The 21,417-nt window shown below is 44.9% G+C and overlaps 2 protein-coding genes across 3 annotated transcripts; both read left to right on the forward strand.

Moving 5' to 3' along the window:
- The first annotated feature begins 338 nt into the window (after positions 1-338).
- Positions 339-14,877, forward strand: LIPA (lipase A, lysosomal acid type). Of its 2 annotated transcripts, none has more exons than XM_048310575.1 (9): positions 339-603; positions 2,051-2,171; positions 5,095-5,293; positions 5,582-5,691; positions 6,300-6,436; positions 7,861-8,007; positions 8,314-8,385; positions 9,417-9,488; positions 14,580-14,877. In XM_048310575.1, the coding sequence occupies exons 1-9, from the start codon at positions 499-501 to the stop codon at positions 14,601-14,603; spliced, it is 987 nt and encodes a 328-aa protein (XP_048166532.1). In that variant the 5' UTR covers positions 339-498; the 3' UTR covers positions 14,604-14,877. The 2 variants fall into 2 exon arrangements, with proteins under 2 accessions (XP_048166532.1, XP_048166531.1); XM_048310574.1 differs by lacking the exon at positions 14,580-14,877 and adding an exon at positions 10,242-12,184.
- A 1,787-nt stretch (positions 14,878-16,664) lies between these two features.
- CH25H (cholesterol 25-hydroxylase) lies at positions 16,665-20,985 on the forward strand. The gene is made up of 2 exons (XM_048312050.1): positions 16,665-17,529; positions 19,503-20,985. Exon 2 carries the CDS (start codon positions 19,623-19,625, stop codon positions 20,445-20,447), a length of 825 nt encoding a protein of 274 aa, XP_048168007.1. The 5' UTR covers positions 16,665-17,529; positions 19,503-19,622; the 3' UTR covers positions 20,448-20,985.
- Positions 20,986-21,417: the final 432 nt, after the last annotated feature.

The following is a 21,417-nucleotide window of genomic DNA, read 5'->3' on the forward strand; positions in this document are numbered from 1 at the left end:
GGAGCCCGCTGCGGGGGCCAGGGCGGAACCCTCGCAGGCCGGCATGGTGCGGGCTCCGGAGGCCCCACAGCCGGAGCAAATGCAGAAGACCAGGAGGGCAGGGAAGCAAATCTACGGGCGCCGTTCTCGAGGCTGCAAGGCTTCTGGAAATGGAGCCCGGGAGCGCAAGGGGATTCACACCACACAGTACTGCTGCGGAAACGCTGAATCACGCCGGGCCGGGAGGCTCAAGGCCGGCGCTGCGCGGGGCCGGGCGGGCGGTGGTACCGCCGATAGGGCCGCGCCGTGTGGGCTGAGCCCGGCCCCGGCGGCGCCGCCCTCCGCCGCTCCCTCCGCGCTGCGACGTGCGGGGCACGCCCGGCCCGGCCCGGCCACGCCGCTGCCCCCTCCCCTGTCACGGAGGGGCGGCACAAAGGCCTCGACCGGGCCGGCTCGCAGCCGCCGCAGCGCCGGGTTCTGCTTCGCCGCGGTGTCCCGGCTCCTTCTTGCAGGACCAGGATGCGGGGCCTGGTGGTCGCTGCTCTCCTGCTGCAGAGCATCGCCGGCTCGGGCGCATTCGCCGCAGGGAGGAGGAATGTGGACCCCGAGACGAACATGAACATCGTGAGTGGCGCGGCCGCGGGGAAGAGTGCCCGAGCTTTGTCTGCGGTGTGGCCGCGGGCCGGACCGGGGCGAGGAGCGGGGTGGGGGGAGGCCGTGAGAGCCCCGGCGGCTTCAGCCACCTGCCAGCGGGCAGCCCGCTGCTGCAGCCGCTCACACCCGAGGCTTACACGTCCTCTTTCTCTACTCCTCTTTCCAGGTCCTTCTTGGTCCGCTGTTGCCTACAGCTGATCTTTCTCTCACATTTTTTCTGACCCACACCTGTGGATTTTTGCTAGCGGTTTTTTGCGGCAGTCTGTCGGAACCGCTAGAAAAGCGGGTCTTTGTGAAGCTCCTAGCACCATGCTCCTGTGTTCTTACCCACGGCTGCTTTTCTTCCCATTTGGGATTTACTCTCTTAACTTTATTCTCCTTCTGCTGCAGTAGCTAACTCCTGAAATATTTCCTGTTGGTAACTGGTATTAGTTGCTCTTTCCTCACCCTATCTAAACTGTGCCAGTTTTTCACACGTGTGAGAAGATGCTTCAAGATAGAAATGCTTAAGGTGTATAAGAATAGAAGTGCTTGGATCATGTAAATACAGTTTCAAGGACTAAATAGTAATTTACTCTAAGGCTAATAGCATTGGAGTAGTCCTCAGCCTTAAAATAATTTTGGAATGTTAATGTCACTGTGAATAATTAAACGAAATAGCATGCTTAATTAAATTCTCCTCCTCTTCCTTGCCCAGCAGTCTAAGAGAAGAACTCTGATCATGTCTTGCGTTTCTTTAGATTTTCTCAAGGCATGGTTGGGGTTATAAAATCAATGACATAGCAAGTTCACTGCCCTAGTGGAGTTTCATCAAAATAAAATAACATAAAGCCCAAGCCATAAGAGATGGAAGATTAAACCTAATAATGAAATCATAGCATTAAACAGGTGAAGGGATCTTTATTATTATTTTCCTGTTTGCTTTGACAGCTAAGTCACTTAAAAACTCTGCACTGGGCATAAGGTTTGAGGAGAAAGGTAAGAAATGGCACATCCTTCTCTCCTTCCATATGCTGCAGTGGTGCCAGTGACTTTATTCTGTCCTCACTTGCTCGTTACTTGTTTTCTTGAGAGCAGACAGTTTCAATTTTTGTCTGCCTGATCTGCGTCTTGGTGTTTTGCCCTCTTACCATAATCTCCTTTCCAACACTTCATCTTCTTTCTCTCTGTAAGCACCATGTGGCTGGGACAGTCCAGGGAGTCCTTGTAGATTCCTAGGATTCAATCTGGCTAGTGCCTGAGTCTGTACTGGGATGTCTTATTAAGAAAATCTGCCTGATAGACAGATGGTACATTACTACCACACCCTTTAATTCCACATTCCAGCCTTTAGAAGAAACCCAGGGTACTTTGCCTATGTTCCTGGACTGAGGAGCCTGACAGTCTGGTTCCAAGTTGGTTTCTTTTCTCTCCTCAGAGTGAAATTATTACCTTCAGAGGATACCCTAGTGAGGAATATGAAGTAACAACAGAGGATGGGTATATACTTTCCATTAACAGAATACCTTATGGAAAAAAAGGCCGTGAAGGAAGCAAAGGTAAGATTTATGTCTGTTTGGAAAAAGAAAGAATGAAAATGAGAAAAGCTCTCTTTGGTTTATAAAACTTTTGTTCCTGTAATAATCCAGAAAAATATTAAAAACTACTGTGGTTTAGACCATGGAGGAGACGCAGGGGGTGTGCAGGTGAGGCAGTGGGGGAGAGAGAGAATAGGGAGAATGTAAGCTCAAACTTACAAGGGTTGAATGATAGGTGCTTTAAAAATGAGACAGATTGATGTGGAAGAGGGGACACACGTACCTTTTGACTGGCTATCCTTGTACAGTGAATATGGAATTAACAGTGTATGTGCAGTGGCTGAATTTGTTATTAGTCTTGCCACCATCCCGAGTTCCTACAGACATTCATATAACAGCAGCCCATTTGCATAGAGATTACATATTCTAAGGACTGCCTCAGAAAACTTTGGACTGAAAAAATCCTAGGATTACAGGTAAAAACATGAAGCTCACAGAAGAAATTTATCATTGTGCTATAGCCTTGGGTGTGAACGAGACCTGTGGAAAAACCCTCTCCCCTGTCAAAGGCCAAGCAACAGCCTTCCTGAGCTTATCTGTGGATTTTGTATGAGTTAGGATGTTTGCACTGTCTGTTGTCTTTACAAGGAGCATGTAAAGATCAGTGCATGGAGAGCCCCGTCAAAACTGGCAGGTGTCTTTGTATTTGATTTCAGAGAAACCCTCAGTAAAAAGGCTGCCCATGTACCTGCTGATTTTGTTGAATCCTTCATTGATGACATAAGTACACAGAAGTTTCCTGACGTCTGGGAATTCTGCACATACCCTTTACCACACCCTCGACCCCAAGTTCATGTTTTTCAGAGTGCTTTAATTTTAAAAAACAAGGATTACTGACCACATTTGTGGAAGTATGAGCTCCCGGGAGAATGAAGATTTCAAAGTTCATGTTGATCTTCAGTTTTTATAGACTTGGTATCTTTTCTCAGAAAGATACCAATGGTGTGTTACTGCTGACTTAGCGTATATATGCTGTATTTTTCTTTTGCAATACCTGCATAATGTGAATAGTATTCCTTGGAATTATGTATCACATGATGTTTTGGAACAAAACACACAGTTCTTCAGAAAAAAAAAAAAAGATTTTTGGTTTTACTAGTAAAAAACCCCTTAAAACCACTGCATAGCATGGGTAAGAAGGGTGTGGAAGTAAGTCTGTCTTCACCTTCTTGGGTTTGTAGTGAAGAGAACAAAATGCTCTATGCAGAAAGGGTAATTTAAGGACCTAGCTTTTTTATTTCCCCCTCTGGGGTTTTTGGGATCACAGGTGATAGAAAGTCATTATTATTATCTAAGTCAGTTTGTCATATGATTGTGCAATTCACGTGGAGGTCTGGTGACTACTTGGTAAAGTGAAAAAGGAACTGGCAGAAATTGGAGGTTAACATGAGAACAGAATTAAAGAATTAAGGCAGTTTAACAGTTTTCCCCTTCCAGTGTTACGAAACGGGAGCTTCAGGAGAGCCTGTTCCTCAAAAATTCAGAAGTTGGTTAATCTGAGTTTAGTAAAAGGGAAGAAGATATCAGTGGTAAGTGGAACATTACTGAAAATAAATTCCGTGTTAGGCTTGAAAATCCTGCCTATAAGACAATAAACTATCGGTGCAACAGAGTAAACAGTTATGTTGAACTGAGCTGGGCACTGCTGGCTACTTGCTCTGCTTGCCTGGACAGTATGCCATGTGGATTTTTAAACAAAATGGGAAAAGCAGGCACTCAAAAGGTTCCTTACTACAAGTATAAAGATTTCCAGAGAAGGGGAATATTGTTAATTTGGAATTTGAAACTTGCAGCAAACATTTATGGACATGAGCTGTGATGGACGATATAGGTGACTGAAAGTTGTAATTTATCTGTTTCTGCTGAAAGATCCAAGTCTAAGTTATCAATGGAGGAAGTGCTGTGTGAGTCTGTATCGTAGCAGACTGATGTGTCACTGGAGGAGGTAAATTCCTGAGTAATCTCTGGCATTCAGCTCGTTATCATGTTACCTGTTTTCAGTTATTAGAGCAGAAGTAAAACCCAAAACACCTGTGCTGCTGTGAGAACCAGAGACAGTTCTTTGTAGTTTCTGAAGGCCTTGATTCCCCTAAGGGATTAGATGTTAATTTTTTCCTCTGTGTAGAAGCAGGAACCTTCCATTTTTAAATCTGTATTCCACATAAAGGTGCAATTTCCCTTTTTGGGATGGGGAAGTCAAGAGAGTCTTCCTAAGTTCTATCTGAGTCTTAACTGTGGTTCTTATAACTACTTAAATTAAAGGGAGAAAGTCCTTTGAAACACAGATTCCTTTGTTGGCTGCTGTACTGCTCTTGAAGTTCTGCCAGAGGTTTGGTGATGGAAAGGAGTTGCACAGAGATAACATCAGTACCAGTTGCAGAGCTTTCCACAGCTCAGCACAGTAGTTTGACATTGCTTTGACTGGAAAACAAAGACCTCAGTAGCACATATGAGGGAATGCCTTCCCCAGGTTTGAGGGCAGGGCAAGGTTCATAAGTATTAAAACTGCCACCAAGTTTGGGCCACTTTTCTGAGTCTTTGTGAGCTTGGAACAGTTGAAAGGACTACCTGTGCTTTTCTTGTAGCTCCTGCTTTTCTTGTGTTCATCTGTTACATGCTTTTAGTGTGTTTTGAGCTTCAAGTTATGAAACTAAGAAGTTTCTAGTTTAAAATTCTTAATGATAAAAAGTAGCTTTTTGTGAAAAAGCATGTGATTTCATGGCACTATGACCATTATACAAATTGCTAGTCTTAGTAGATTAAGTCAAGTAGATTAAATACTCAAGTGCAAATCTAAAACAGACTTTCAATAGCTCACTTGAATTATTCTTAGGTGTGCAATGCCAAATGAACAGGAATCTATCATAAGTGCTTTCTTTTTCAGGTCCAAGGCCTGTTGTGTTTCTGCAGCATGGTTTGCTTGCAGATGCCAGCAACTGGATCACAAACTTGGATTACAACAGCCTTGGCTTTATGCTGGCAGATGCTGGCTATGATGTGTGGCTGGGAAACAGCAGAGGGAACACCTGGTCCAGGAAACACATACACTTCACAGTGAAGGAGGAAGAATTCTGGGTTTTCAGGTATCCTGATTTTTCTATCCACAGTCACATTGTGGACTGGCAGGATATTTTTTCTAGTCACATGTGTTGTCACACGTGTATGGACAGTAGAGGGGAGTTTTGAGGTCAGTATAGTGTGCTGAAACTCATAGGTGGTCAGTAGAAAAGTGAAAACTCAATCATCAGTGTTCTGTTTCATGCAAAGGAAGCTTTTCTTTATGTCCACACAACTGATCTGTGCAGGAAAGCTCTGTGCAGCTGTTCCTTGCTGATTACTTACACAACTGACTTTCTGTCTTTGCTTTGTAGCTTTGATGAAATGGCTAAGTATGACATTCCAGCCTCAGTGGACTTTATTTTGAAGAAAACTGGCCAGGAACAAGTATTTTACATTGGCCATTCACAGGGCACCACAATGGGTATGTGGAGAGATGCATTTGTTAGAATATGTTGTGTTTGAAGTGGTAGCAAGTTTCACATATGTGGATTAGTGATTGAAAACTAGGGCTCTTGAAAATTCCTGCTTCTGGTTTTTAGTAGCTTTCTGGAATATTCGTCAGCATTAAAATGAAAAGACAATCTTTCTGTGTTTATTTAAAAGTGGAAAGCTGTTGGAATGATAAATTGAAGTCACAGGTAGCTGGCAGTACAGCTTCTATTAAAAAAAATCGAATTATACATAATAAAATTAGATTAATCAGACACAGAGATTAAAGATTCCTATTTTCAGGATGCTTTGCTGCATGTAAGGCCTTCTAGTAAAAAGAGGTAGGCAAGCTGGGTTAGTAAGCATTAAATTGCTATTTGGAAGAAGGCAGGTCTTCTGAATTACTGTGTTTAGTTCAGGCTTTGTAGTAACTAGCTTAATTTACATTATCTAACCTAATTATAGATACTGCAGCTGAACTATTAATCTAAAAGTACATTTTCACACTCTCTCTCGGATTTTTGTAGAATTACTGCCAGGTAAAATTCTTATCCAACTTGTGTCGGTGAGGTTTGTTAATTATTCTTATATTATTTACAGCTTTTGTTGCTTTTTCAACTTTGCCACAGCTGGCTAAGAAAATCAAAATGTTCTTTGCCTTGGCACCAGTAGCTACAGTCAAGTTTGCCACTAGCCCTCTGGTAAAATTGGGGTTGTTTCCTGACCTGCTACTCAAGGTTTGTATTTGAGTGTAAATGTTTCAAGCCAAATGAGGTACGCCCCTTTCTATCTGAAAATAGCATAGCAGAAAATGTTAATAGCTGTGGATTAGAGAGTAACATATGACAAGGATTCTGGGTCAGTTTTACCATAATGATGCCGTTGAAGTCAGCAGTGTCTTCTCTGGCTTTATTACTGTCTAGTGAGACAATTTGCATCAGTTTAAAGTAGTATTTTACAATTACAACTTAATAGATGGAATGAAATTGGCTTTCCATTTATATGTTCCTAGAATTTAAACTAGAGAAATCATATTATTAATTAGTCACTGTGTCTTAGAGTCATATAATATCTTTATACAGAATACGTATCTTCTGAATTGTCATGAACTTTAACAGATTTGTTTCACAATCAGCCATTTAGTATTGGAAGAGGATCCTTCTGAGGGTGATTAAGAGCAATAGCTTTTTTTATATGCTGTGAATCATCTACTGTAGGAGTTTACCTCTTCGCCATTAACATCAAGGGGAATGAGGCAGACTGCAGTAAGTGCCTGAAGTCAGACATTGTGAACACCCTGCTGTGTGTCTATTTTTAACCATCAATTTTCGTTCCACCACCCATGGAGATTCCCACACAGAGTTGTTTGTTCTGTGACATAAACCCTCTTCTGATCTAGCTTGTACTGATTTAAAGTCTGTCTGTAGTACTAGGTCCTTGCTCTAAAGGCAGTTAACATAAAAGCAACATTAATAATTGTGATCTCCTATTCCTGGCACAGTGAACTTCGTCTAATAAGACTAGCAGCTGATCAGTGCCCTGTGCAGATGTTCATGTTGTGCTGAGGAACTTGATTCTCATGGTGACTTGCAAAAAAACTGGAGTGCAGGGACAACCTGGCAGTGACAAACCCATGGGTCAGTCATATATTTAAAGAACTGTGTCATTTTTAAGGAAGTTTTCAGTGGGACTTTTTTTAAATCTTTGAACATTTTAAAACTACTCATCAAGAGGAAGTGGTCACCACATCTCATGCATCTTGTTTTTCTCTCATAGTTTGAAGAGAGGAAGCTGCAAGTACAAAACCATTTAACATTAGCAGGCAGGGCTTAACATACTTTAGCCTTAAACAATCTGATGACAAGAAGCTGTACAGTGTACCTGTAAATTGACTTCAAAATTTATTTGAATTTGAGGTTAGGTTTGAAATTCTTGCAAGATTTTCCCAGTTCCCAGATACATTTTGTGGGGTTAATGGACTGCACCATTTGTAGCAGAAGTAACTATGACAACACTGATAAGGAGATCAATGATTTTCATATGACACACCTGTCACCAGAGCAAATGGAAATAATTACCTCAAGAGAGTTGTTTTATAAAAACTGAAAATAGGTCATTCTGTGCAATTACATCTTTGCCCTATGTGTTTGTTATTTTGTAGGACATGTTGGGAAAGAAACAATTCCTCCCTCAGAATTCCTTGCTGAAGTGGCTTGCTACCCATGTTTGCACCCACAGAATACTCGATGACCTTTGTGGCAACCTATTCTTTCTTCTATGCGGTTTTAATGAGAGAAACTTGAATATGGTGTGTTCTAGTGACTTTCTTTAATAGCTAAGTTATTGTGAACTCTAACACAGTATTGACTGAATATATAAAAATGCTTAAGGGATACCATTATTAGGTTTAAAATTCAGCTTGAGTGTTCTGTTGTTCATTGCAATTAATCCCCGAAAAGTTTTAACTTCTTATCTGCATGTATGGCTCCAGTTAATTTTTGTTTATGATAGTTTTAAGAGGATTAGAATAGTTTGTTAATTGTTCAGGAAGCAACAATGGGTAGAACTGATGCACTATGATGAGGAGTAAACCATGTTAATGATCTTGTTGCAGAGCCGAGTGGATGTGTATTCAACACACTGCCCTGCGGGAACATCTGTACAAAACATGATCCACTGGAGCCAGGTAGGGTTTCCAGAATCTAAAGTGCCCATGACTCTGGTTTGTTGGTAGAATATTGATGTGTCTGGTATTTAAATGAAATAAAATGCCAAAATATATGTGCAGCCTAGCCCAAGAGAAATTTGGAACAGCCAAATGTCAGAATGGCAGCTGTTTACTGCAGCTGCTGTCATGATAAGGAACTAATCTGGTTCACCCCTCTTCCCTATTTCTTTGAAAATTTGCCAGCTCTAAGTACCTCAACCAACAAAAAATACAGCAGAATTACTTACCTTGGAGAGATGCTGTAGTGAGTATTTGTTTCCCTTTCAGCAAACTCTGTTTTGATTACAAGTTTTAGCCAGTGAAAAGCAGCAGATTTTCTGTTCTATTCGGTTTGGCTTCATTTTATATTTTATTAGTATATTTTGATGCTCATCTCAATGCACAGTTTCATGCCTTTGATGCTGTTGTGCCTGAAGCTTGGTCAAAAGGCTGACAAATGAGACATTTGCCGTGGAATCAGTGGTCAGTGCTAATTGTGATCTCATAGCTGGATTTGGGCACGTAATCAGAAGCAATGTGTTCTGCTGTACACAACTGTTCAAGTGTTGGCTCAGGAAGAAACTTGTAAAGATTTTTTTTTCCAGATCCCTATTATATAAATTTCTGTTTCTGAAAAATAGAATCATGCAGAGTAGACTTGCTAAGAAAGCTCCCTGCTTTATTCATGCACATTTAGACATCAAGGTAAATATTTCAGAAGTAAACATGGAACTGCCACATCCTGGCTTTGGATACACTAAGCTGTTTTCCTTAATCTTTTCTACCATTGCTATGAGAGAATGTGAAATCTTAAGGGACGAAGTCTAATGGTATTTAATGTTAATGTTTTCCATTCCTGTGACACTGGGCAAAGCAGTGACAGTTGTCCTTGTTAATGTTTGGCATTCCACTGTTTTTTCTGTAGGTTGCCTTGCCAGTTCTCCAGATGATGATGCTTTTTAATTCTTGTGGTAGTAGTGTTCTTTGAATGTGTATTTTTTTATTTCTAGGCTGTGAGGACTGGGGAACTCAAAGCTTATGACTGGGGAAGCAAGACTGCAAATATGGCTCACTACAACCAGGTAGACACCTTTAACATACATAATTCTAGAGTGTCACAGAAAATAGTCCTTGGGCACTTCTCTGGGTGCTGTATTTATGCTGCATGCTAAAGAGCTATTAGTGTTATACAATAACCAGACAGGAGATCTGCTTTTTCCAAAACAACAAAAAGAAACCAGATGGGACTGTAGAGCTCAGAGGTAGTCCTAACTCAGTGTGGGACTCATGTTTGGATATGAAGCTGTGGTGGCACACTCTTTCTTGAGGGGAAGTCCTGCCAGCCTAGATCATGAGATCCCCCTGCACTTCTCATCATAAGGCACAGGCTGTCAGTTCATGCTTATTGTTTATATTTAGTCTGTTTAGTCTCATGCATTTTTGTTTCTAAATTGCTGTGTATAATGCCAAAAATATTTTGCCCCTTCTCTCTTAGTGACTGAAAAATATTGCAGTATCATACTTTCAGAGTAGCAGTCACTTTTGGCTTTAGATTAGAGTTGAAATATCTTGAATTGGATGCATTCTCTGAGATTCTGCTACCCTGCTGTCTTTGTAAACTCCTCAAACCACATACTGCTTCACATGCTATAGTGTTGCAGGACTCTTGCAGTTATATTTTTGGTTGAGGCAGGACTTCATCTCTAGCTGCCCAAGAGGGAAAATGAGAATCTGACACATTCCTGCAGTTGCTAGTATGTTACACTGCAGTGTAGTATCGTACTGAAGATTTTTTTTTTTTCTAATGGTTTTGTTTTCACTTTCCCTTTCCTCAGTCTACTCCCCCTTTCTACAAAATAAAAGAGATGACTGTACCAACTGCAGTGTGGACTGGTGGACAGGACTGGCTGGCAGACCCGAAGGATGTTGCTATGCTGCTCACTCAAATCACCAATTTGGTTTACCACAAAAACATTCCGGAGTGGGAACATTTGGATTTTATCTGGGGCCTTGATGCGCCTTACCGCATGTATAATGAAATAATCAACATGATTAGGAAGTTATCTCTAAACTGACATAGTAGTTCAGGGTATTAGTTCACCAGGAATTTGTCATTTTTTGGAAAATACACTTTTCTGGCAATAATGCTACATTGCTTAGGATGATGCATTTTTAAAATGCCAGCAATGACTACTATCAATTGGATAATATGAATTGGATTCATATTTGGTTATTTTTTTCTCAGTATTATTTCTCTCTCCTCACAGTATTTTGCTGATTTTGCACAAAGTGACATGGTACTCAAAACACAGCAGTAGGACTTAGCACAAAAGGAGTATGTCAATTTAGGAGCATGTAAATTTAGTGACCTGTCTGAAAGACACATTAGACAAGTTAGTCCATTCAGCACCTCAGGTGCCTGACACTTAAAACAATAAGTATTTCACTTTGCACAAAACACAGCCATTTCTCAGTATGTGGCCATTTCTAAGTACCTTTGAGAAGTACTTCTTGTACTGCAGTGACCTATTTGGTGCTGGCACTTTACAAAGCACTTAGTGATTTTTTTGTTGTGTTGTTATTTTAGCCATCACATAAAAGATCAGATTACTTTCCTTTTCAATATTGCCCAGAAGAACTGTGGTGAAGCCAAAGATACCACTGTCAGTTAAAATCTCTGATTTTGGGACTGATTCATTGCTGCATTTTCTTGCTTTGATGGTGTCCCTGAAGCCTTTTTCAAGTGTTTCACATACCAGCTGTGGACAGAGGTCGCAATTTGCCCTGGCAGGTTCCTGGAACAAGAGCAATGGTTCAAACAAAACCACTTTCAGTTAACTTTGTCAATAGGTTGTGGCTTTCAATGAGAGTGATGTAACATGTATTTTGCACTGACCACTAACTAGAAAGCAAGCTCCCCCAGTCTATTGCTGGTGAGAGCCAAAGCATTAATTCAACAGCTTGAGTGACTTAATTTCTGTGGACTTTTCCCTTTAGTCATCTGCTGCATTGATGATCGGTTTACTTCTTAACTGCTTATAGGGCATTCTCCACTACTGTGTGGAACTGAATAACAACCTGGAGAAGCCTGACAGTATTAACAGCAGTTCCATTTGTCTCAGCTTCTACTTCAAACTGAGGCTAAGACCCCATTTAATGGGGAAGAGGATTCACATCTGTCTCAGGGGCCTGACTTTGGAGCTCTTTCCTTTGACTGTGCAGAGGACTTCGTCTCTTCCGAGATACATAAAAGTTCTGTGCCAAATGAACAATCTCCAGAGTCAGTTGCCTCAGTCCAGATGATAATTTCTGTCCCATAGTTGGATTCAACCCAGATTTATTCAGTAATCCCAACAGGATAAAGAGCCTTTCTACATGTCATAGGAAATAAGGCATTTTAAATTGAGGCAAACTTATTTTGTAAAAAAAAAATAAAAAAGAAATAAAAAAAATTTGCAGAAATATACCCAAGTTTTAAATTAAGGCTTGTTTCTTTGGTTTTTTTTTTTGATTCCTAATTCAGACTCAGGGAATTCTCAGGTGTTGTTTAGGGACAGAGTGGTTCAATGGTTCATGATATTTTGGTTGTGATTCCTACCTGCACCTTTAAGTGTGCTTTACATTTGCATCAGCCAGATTTGCTTTACCTATGCTGAAAGGAAGCTTCTGTAGGAATCCAAGGTGGCTAACAGTTGTGAGGGTATGTGGTATGGCAAGAGCCATATGCATCATGTTTATTAAGCTTCAGCTATTTCAATAAACGTAAGACCTGCCTGGAGTTTGAAGTGGTGTGGTGTTTCACTTCTGTTTCATGAATGCATGGGAATCATTGGGACAGAATCCAGAAAGCAAAGTCTGTTTTTCACAACTATTCATCCTTAGAACAAGTACAGGAAAAAAGTAAAATAGCTAAGTAACTTCCATTTTACTTTTTCCCTGAAAGAAGCTATTCCCAAGCCTAAAAGGCCATTCTTATTCTGGTGGATTTCTCTGAGACTTTTAAGTAAGGTACTAATTGTAAATAATTACTCACAAGATGGAGTCATTTTTAAGCCTCCAGGTGAGGCTTCTTTTAAACCACTGACATGGTGGGAAGCTGCTTGTATCATATTCTTAAACCTTGGGTAATTGGATTTCTTAACAGACTGTCTGGTAATCTCATAAATAGCACTTAATCACACAGTAAGGCAGGGAGCTAATCTTTGCTACAGTACACATGAACCTGCTTTTGACCTTTGCCACCTTCAATAAAAAATGTGCTAAGGCTATACCTTTCTGGACTTTCTGAATACTGTAGTTGTGCAGTCAAGGCAGTAGAGTGTATTAAATCCTATATGTTGCCACCTTTGTCAGCTGCTGAACACCCTGTGTGCCTGGAAATAAAGCCAGAATACTGGAAGCTTTATACAAAAGCTATTATAGAGGTTCTCTGCTTCGCTGGAGTAGGGATGGTTATGGAAATTGGGCTGCTTTAGTTCTCCCTGACTCACTAAAGTTGCAGGCCCTATGTGACAGAAACTTGGAGAGCTGTCAGTGGAAAGAATTGTGCAAAATAAGACAGTCTGAACATAGAGATGAGTGAGAAGCTTGGTCTACTAAGAATCAGCTGTGATGAATTAAGAATTCAGTGATGAACAGTACATTTTTCTAAGCAGATCTTAAATGCTGAGTGCCTGTTCTATGGATGTCTGTGTGTTACAGGTATGTATGTACATGCTGTTGAAGGTTGGCTGAACATTAGCTTTGGACATACCTCCGTATAAAGGTGCACTAGCTTAACAGAGGGCATGGGACACCTTCTGCTGGCTTGGTCTCAGCCAGCAGAAGGTGTCATGTAGTGACTCTGCTAGAAAGCACAGAAGAATGTAGTCCCTGTTCAGCTGATGGATTGTCAGACTCGCAGAGCTGTGTGCAGCTGAAAAGTGCACAGTTCAGGGCCTTGACTTAAGAGATTTACAACAATCAGACAGATGAGGGATAACATGGATAAAAAGACTTAGTTTTGTCCTCATGTGCTTGAAACGTGACAAGGATTTTTTAGTAGTCACCTGCAATTATATTTAGTGTTCATTTCCTGCAGAAGGCCTAAGGGTGGTAGTGTGTGTATGTTAGTGGAGTGTACTGAATAATGCACTAGCTCCATGCAGAGCATTTTTACACTAGTTAGTGATTCCATGGCCAGTGATAACACTGATAAAAGTTTATACATCAACTCAAGCAGTATAGAAGTGCCTCAGCATAGGAAGAGGTGGTAAAACAGAGCTCCTACTCTACTTGGGCCCTGCAAGAGAAACAGTTTTGTCAGCTTGGGAATAAAATTTTTCTATCAATTATTTACGGTGAATGTGCCATACCAAAAAACCCGCAAAACAACCAACAACCCAAAGTCCCCCAAAACAAACAAAAAAATCCTCAAAAGAAATAGAAGTGCCTTAATACCATGAGAAGTTACAAGTGGATTTACTCTGTAAAATGTGAGAGAGAAACTTTGATGGCGGGATAGTTTTTTGGATATCTAGTAAAATGGCTCTTGGTGGAAGATTTTCTGGGATAGTTTTTTGGATATCTAGTAAAATGGCTCTTGGTGGAAGATTTTCTGGTAATTAAAGCATTTGTAATGTCTTCTCCCTTTGTTGTCTTATAACTCATGCTGCAGCATTGCCTGTCAGGAGCTTGCCTTCCTTCCCCAGCAGCCTATTTTTATAAAACTTTGCATGACCAAAATCATTGAAATCATCAGTGAAATAAAAAATTATGAAGGTTGGCTGGACAGTAGCCACACCTGTAACATGATTGGCTAAGTCTTATTTTCTGAGCAGAAGTGTCTGCATTGCATTCTCAGCCCTCCAGAAGCTATGTCTGTAGTTGCAGAGAATGCAAATCAATTTCTCATTCCTGAGTTACGACTTCTGAATGAAAGAATTTTAGGATCTTTTCCTGAAGGTTATTATTTTGAAAACAGATCCTGTTAAAGTAAAACTTGGGAATTAGCAATTTACTTCACTGGCAGTTTTCCATCATCAGCCATTGTTCTGAACTAATTCAAGTGACCTTTGATTATGCTTTTTGCTGGCTTGGAGAGGTTTTCAGTGAAGCTTGGTTGGGGAGGTGGAGATTAAAAATTTGATTAAAAAAATGTGTAAGTTATGTTAAGAAAAGTATTTTGTGTTTAGGTTAAAGTTTTTAATCAAAACTGAAGAGGAATACATGCTCTTCATCCTGAAATTCTCAGCATCCCTGTGGGCTCAGGGTTCAAGCTGCTTACCTGGCATGCGAGGAGGAGAGTTTCATCTCGCTTATTTGTATCCAGATCCTGCACTTGAATATACAGAATAACTAAACAGAAGGATTTAACGGAAGGTTAGAATCGTAGAATCATTTAGGGTTGGAGAAGACCTCTAAGATCGAGTCTAGGCTCCCTCTTTCCCTCCAAACACCTATTAAGCTTGTGACAGACCCGTGCCTACCGACTTTCTGTGCTGCTGCGAATCTGTGTGTAGTTCGTCGTCGCTGAAGCTTCGAGCCGAGGAGCGTGTCCGTTGCCGTGTGGGCGCTGGGCGGCGCTGCCGCTCGCGGGGAGGCCGCAAGGGGCCGCGGGAGCGCGGCGGAGCTGCGGGCGGAGCTCGGGCGGGGCCGGGCGGAGCTGCGGGCGGAGCTGTGGGCGGAGCTGTGGGCGGAGCTCGGGCGGGGCTGCGGGCGGAGCTGCGGGCGGGGCTCGGGCGGGGCTCGGGCGGAGCTGCGGGCGGGCTCGGGCGGGGCCGGGCGGAGCTGCGGGCGGGGCTCGGGCGGAGCTCGGGCGGGGCTCGGGCGGAGCTGCGGGCGGGGCTCGGGCGGGGCTCGGGCGGGGCTCGGGCGGAGCTGCGGGCGGGGCTCGGGCGGGGCTCGGGCGGGGCTGCGGGCGGGGCTCGGGCGGGGCTCGGGCGGGGCTCGGGCGGGGCCGGGCGGAGCTGCGGGCGGGGCTCGGGCGGGGCTCGGGCGGGGCTCGGGCGGAGCTGCGGGCGGGGCCGGGCGGAGCTGCGGGCGGAGCTGTGGGCGGGGCTCGGGCGGGGCTCGGGCGGGGCTCGGGCGGGGCTCGGGCGGGGCTGCGGGCGGGGCTCGGGCGGGGCTGCGGGCGGAGCTCGGGCGGGGCTCGGGCGGGGCTGCGGGCGGGGCTCGGGCGGGGCTGCGGGCAGGGCTCGGGCGGGGCTCGGGCGGAGCTGCGGGCGGGGCTCGGGCGGAGCTGCGGGCGGGGCTGCGGGCGGGGCTCGGGCGGAGCTGCGGGCGGGGCTCGGGCGGGGCCGGGCGGAGCTGCGGGCGGGGCTCGGGCGGAGCTGCGGGCGGGGCTCGGGCGGGGCTGCGGGCGGGGCTCGGGCGGGGCCGGGCGGAGCTGCGGGCGGAGCTCGGGCGGGGCTCGGGCGGAGCTGCGGGCGGAGCTCGGGCGGGGCTCGGGCGGAGCTGCGGGCGGAGCTCGGGCGGGGCCGGGCGGAGCTGCGGGCGGGGCTGCGGGCGGGGCTCGGGCGGGGCTCGGGCGGGGCCGGGCGGAGCTGCGGGCGGGGCTGCGGGCGGGGCTAGGGCGGAGCTGCGGGCGGGGCTCGGGCGGGGCTCGGGCGGGGCTCGGGCGGGGCTCGGGCGGGGCTGCGGGCGGGGCTCGGGCGGAGCTGCGGGCGGGGCTCGGGCGGGGCTCGGGCGGGGCTCGGGCGGGGCTCGGGCGGGGCTGCGGGCGGGGCTGCGGGCGGGGCTCGGGCGGGGCCGGGCGGAGCTGCGGGCGGGGCTGCGGGCGGGGCTCGGGCGGAGCTGCGGGCGGGGCTCGGGCGGGGCCGGGCGGAGCTGCGGGCGGGGCTCGGGCGGAGCTGCGGGCGGGGCTCGGGCGGGGCTGCGGGCGGGGCTCGGGCGGGGCTGCGGGCGGGGCTCGGGCGGGGCCGGGCGGAGCTGCGGGCGGAGCTCGGGCGGGGCTCGGGCGGGGCTGCGGGCGGAGCTCGGGCGGGGCTCGGGCGGAGCTGCGGGCGGAGCTCGGGCGGGGCCGGGCGGAGCTGCGGGCGGGGCTGCGGGCGGGGCTCGGGCGGGGCTCGGGCGGGGCCGGGCGGAGCTGCGGGCGGGGCTGCGGGCGGGGCTCGGGCGGAGCTGCGGGCGGGGCTCGGGCGGGGCTCGGGCGGGGCTCGGGCGGGGCTCGGGCGGGGCTGCGGGCGGGGCTCGGGCGGAGCTGCGGGCGGGGCTCGGGCGGGGCTCGGGCGGGGCTCGGGCGGGGCTGCGGGCGGGGCTGCGGGCGGGGCGGGCCCGCTCCGGCTCGGCGGGCAGGTGAGTCCGGGCGTGAGCACCGCGTTGTGCCAGCACGGTAACAGCTTCCTTTAAAACGAGAGCAGGCAGTGCTACTGCCTTCCGGTGCTCTGGTGCCTGTCCTGCTTCCCTGGCGCTGGTTCTGAGCAAGTCACCAGCTCTCTTCCCCACCACGTTTTTCCCGGTAGAAGGCTCAGCATGTTCTGGGATGTTGCCGTATCTCTGGTACAACAATACTACCATACAGAAGGGAAGGAGAGGAAGAAGGAAAAAGAATTTTTCCCTCTGCTGCTGCATAGTTTCAATATGTTGATTCTAGTTTCCCCTCCCGCTAACTTTCCTCGTTTCCCTACCCTAGATCTAGTATTTTGCTGTTTGCGTTATAGCTTGTACCTAACAGCGCAGCCTCGGGTAGGTGCCTGTATCTTGTACTCATGTGGAATCTATTTAAGACCCTTTGTGGGGCCTCATTCCAAACTATGTGCCCTTCAACCTAAACTCTGTAGCAGGAGTGAGTTTTTGAGAGAGCCATTTAGATTCTTGTAACACATGGGAAAGTTTGGCAGCATTGTAAGCTGAGTGAAAAAAGCTGGGGTTATGTTGCTGAATTAGGTACGGAAAGGATTTGCGTGTACTTTGCCTTTTTTTCGTGTCGTACAAGGAAACCGAAGTTAGCAGAGCGGAGATATGTGATAAATGCTATTTGGTGGCTAAGCCAGACGCCTCGCACTCGGATTCTGGAGGATGAGGGTCTGCCCTCTCTGATGCTGAGGATTCATTGTCCCCAGCCGGGCTGCCGGCGGGGCAAGCCGTGCGGCGGAGCCCCTTCCCGGGTGCGGAGCCCGTCTCGGGGCGGCGCCAGCCTCCCAGGTAAGCGCTGCTCGCTTGCGCCCTGCTTGGGCTTTGTGTTGCAGGGTATCCTAGTAATAGCACTGCCGAGTTCCGTTAGTTTTCCTTAAGGGATTTAAGAATATTTTTCTACGACCTTATCTGCAGGCAAAATGCCTATTCTTTAAAATTTAGCTTGTAGGCAGCAATGGCTCTAAAACTTTTTGAGACTTTGCGTATCTGTAGGGATTAGTCAGAGGAGTGTCTTTAAGGCAGCTGAGCAATTTCTGTCAATCTCCCTTTAGTGAGATTTGGAATACATCATAGAAAAAAAAATTCCCTGCATAATTCTAATAAGAGAGGATCACTTATCCCATCTGGGAGACTTAATTTCTGATTGTAACTGTATAAATCAACAGAAATCACATGAATATTCTTGAACTCAGGTGGTGATCATGTTATAAATGCCTTACTGTGAAACAGAGGTTAGGATAAAATGCAGTCAGAAGATTGAAATGAAGCTCTTGGATACAGATCCTCATCTATTAGTGTCTTGCACTGGGTTTTAATTTATGACAGTTAACAATCTAAATAAATTAATTCAACAGAACAGTCTCATAACAGCAAAGAATCTGAATTTACTTCCAAAATATATGTGGAACAGGTAGAAACCTGTCTCCAACAAGGAACTGCTGATTGCCTGAATAATAGCACAGATAATGTTACTGTTTAAGTAAAATTCTTGAAGCCTAAGGAGAGAGCAGAATCTATTGAAAACAGTTGAGACTGAAAGCAAACTTAAGTGTTACAAATCCATGTATATTCAGAAAAGGTCACTGCTAATTAATCATTCTTGATTATTGAGAAGCAAGGAAATACAATCTCACACTTCCCCCCTCAGATTACTTTTCTGATTAGCAAAGAACTAAAATCATCTGAACAAGCTAATAAAGTCATCCAGGAAGTTGAGCTCATTTCCAATATTAGAATAAATGCTTTACCGACAAAAGAGGTGAGTTCATAGGAAGCTTATGGCAAGCTTTGTTTCCCTAAATGTTCAAAACTTTGTTTTTCTTTTTCTAAAAGCACAAGAGAAGTGATGTCTTAGTGGTCAAATCAAAACTTCCATCACTACCTCTAAATGTTTTTAGCAAATTAGGAATGTTGGGAGTCAAGCCTGCTGGCTTCTGCCTGTGGTGTGCTTGCCTGTGGTCAGAGAAAGATCCTTTAAAGGACATAGGTCTAACTGGTGGATCTTTCAAGTTCATATGTTAGTTTGATACACAGGTAAAGGAGGATTTCCATATCAACTTGCTAAAACAGCTGTTGAGATGTGGAGTGGCTATTGTAATAATGTGATAATACTGGTCACTGAGCATCTGTCTGGAAGCATAATGAGATTTTACCCTATACTCTCTGCAACTGGGGGATCTTATGTTCTTCAAAAGTTGTTGGCTCAATTTTGCATCTAGTCATGTCAGGTGAATTTTTCCATATTAAGTAGATACAGGTACATAAAGGAGAACGTGACCTCGAATGTCATGTTAGACAGAGAGAAGTCCCAGCCACCACGTCCAGTCTAGAAGTGTACCGTGGGTCTCCTTAAGGTTTTAACTAAGGCTGTTGTATAACCAAGGGATCATTAAGAAAATATGTGTTTGCACAGAGCCATTATCCACCAGGTATCCACAGGTCAGACCTGGAGTTTAGGTAGCACTCACATTAAAAAAAAAAAAAAAAATCCATGGCAATTTGTACTGCTTTACCTATAAAGGCAAAAGGATAATAAAGGATGACACAATTCAAAATTAATAAGAAACAGCAATTTTTTAAGTGTCTGCACTAAGTGGAGTGGAAGATGTTCCAGCTCTCTTTCTCTGAATTCCAGCATTAGAGTTCTGCACTTCTGCTTGTTTTTCCTACAGTGCCAGTCTTTTGTAGAGCTCTGCTGATTACTTTGGCTTGCTAATTCTGTTCTGAGATTGTAATGCATTATATCACATTCTGTATGACAGGAAAGGGAACTTCCCCTTTAAAGCTACACATACTATGTAAGTGGAGTGGGGTGGAGTCACTGCTTGAGCAGGCTGGATAAAAGCCTGCAAGGAGTTCAGCTGCCTCAGACTGCAATCAGCATGAACTGCAGCCTGTCACACCGAGTGCTGCTCAGCTCTGCGATGGAGGCACAGCGGGACAGGTTGTGCCTGCAGTCTCTTTGGGACTTTGTCACCGCAAAGGAGCCACTGATCAAGTCACCGTTTTTTCCAGTGCTGTTTTCTTTTACAGCATACATGGCTTTCTGTCTTCCATATATTGCACTGGACTTTTTAAGCATTAGACTACCAGACTTGAGAAAATACAAAATCCAGCCACAGAACTATCCAAGCCTTGGAATGATGGTGCCTTGCATTATTCAAAGTGTGTATCACCATGTTGTTTTGATCTTCCCGGTGACATTTCTACACTGGTACTGGAGACCCATGAATCTACCAGTGATAGCTCCGGAGCTGCCTGAGGTTCTGCTGCAAGTAGCAGTTTGTCTGCTGCTATTTGATTTTGAATACTTCCTGTGGCATTTGCTTCATCACAAGGTGCCTTGGCTGTACAAGACCTTCCACAAGGTGCATCACAAGCATGTGTCGACGTTTGCCCTTACTACACAGTATTCCAGTGTATGGGAGTTGCTCTCACTGGGATTTTTTGCTGCTATAAACCCACTGCTCCTCGGATGCCATCCTTTGACAGAAATGATTTTCTTCCTTGTAAACATTGGTTTGTCAGTGGAGGACCATTCAGGATATGACCTTCCGTGGTCAACTCACCGACTTGTGCCTTTTGGATTGTACGGAGGAGCACCACATCATGATCTGCATCACCTGAAATTCAAATCAAACTATGCTCCTTACTTCACACACTGGGACAAGCTCTTCGGGACATTCATGGAGTCACACTCTAATTAAGAGTATTTACCTGTGGATGAACTCTTATTTTTTATAGACTAAACTGGGACATTATTTTTTTAAAGATATACAGAAGATTGTATATTTGAAGCTGCCTATAAAAGCAATAGCTATTTATAACAAATCCTCTTAATATATGTGTATTTGTATGTGCACTTGGAACTGCCTGTGCTAAGTGACTGCAAATGGGAAAGTGAATATCTGTTGCTTGAGTTTGAGTCAAAGTTTTAAGGGAAGCATTAAGAGACATTCTCTCTCCTTTCCTTCTTTCCAGCTTTCATAAAGCATGTATCATGTTACTGTATGGTGTTTTATACATACGCCAGACCATTATCTACTGTTGTAGGATGATTTATGATGTAAACAGAAAAGGTACACATCATGGATTTTGTGGAGTTTAATCTGCCAGAGAAAATTATTGCGCAATGATTTTGCAAAATACTGCTGCCAAGCCAGGGTGGTTGGCTAACTGTTAAATAATTTTGATATTTATATTTTCAACTGTGATGTACTGTCTCTTTTTAATAAATATGGTCATTTAAAAAAAATCATATTGCATTTCATTTTATTAATTCCTCTGTTCGTATTAAGAACAGGTATGGTTCCTTTTGCATAGGTATCATTTGCTTGAATTATAGAATCATAGAATTGTTTAGCTTGGAAAAGATCACTAGGATAGAGTCCAACCACTACCCTAACACTGCCAAGTCCCCCACTAAACCCTGTCCCTGAGTGCCACATTTACATCTTTTAAATACCTCCAGGGATGGCGAGTCAGCCACTTCATCGGGCAGCCTGTTCCTGTGCTTGACAACCCTTTCAGTAAAGAACTTTTTCTTAATATCCAGTCTACACCTGCCCTGCCACAACTTGAGGCCATTTCCTCTTGCCCTTTCCCTTGTTACCTGGGAAAAGAGACTGACATCAATTTCAGTTTCAGAGTTGCAGACTTTTATTATTAAAGTATTGT

Source organism: Corvus hawaiiensis, chromosome 8, assembly GCF_020740725.1.
Source record: "Corvus hawaiiensis isolate bCorHaw1 chromosome 8, bCorHaw1.pri.cur, whole genome shotgun sequence".
In the NCBI taxonomy this organism is placed as follows: Eukaryota; Metazoa; Chordata; class Aves; order Passeriformes; family Corvidae; genus Corvus; species Corvus hawaiiensis.

Excerpts from the sequence above, each read along its gene's own strand:
- LIPA (XM_048310574.1), top strand. The coding sequence starts at position 499 with ATGCGGGGCCTGGTGGTCGCTGCTCTCCTGCTGCAGAGCATCGCCGGC. Across the intron at positions 604-2,050 it reads CCGAGACGAACATGAACATC|AGTGAAATTATTACCTTCAG; the intron begins GTGAGTGGCGCG and ends TTCTCTCCTCAG. Across the intron at positions 5,294-5,581 it reads GAAGAATTCTGGGTTTTCAG|CTTTGATGAAATGGCTAAGT; the intron begins GTATCCTGATTT and ends TTTGCTTTGTAG.
- CH25H (XM_048312050.1), top strand. The coding sequence starts at position 19,623 with ATGAACTGCAGCCTGTCACACCGAGTGCTGCTCAGCTCTGCGATGGAG.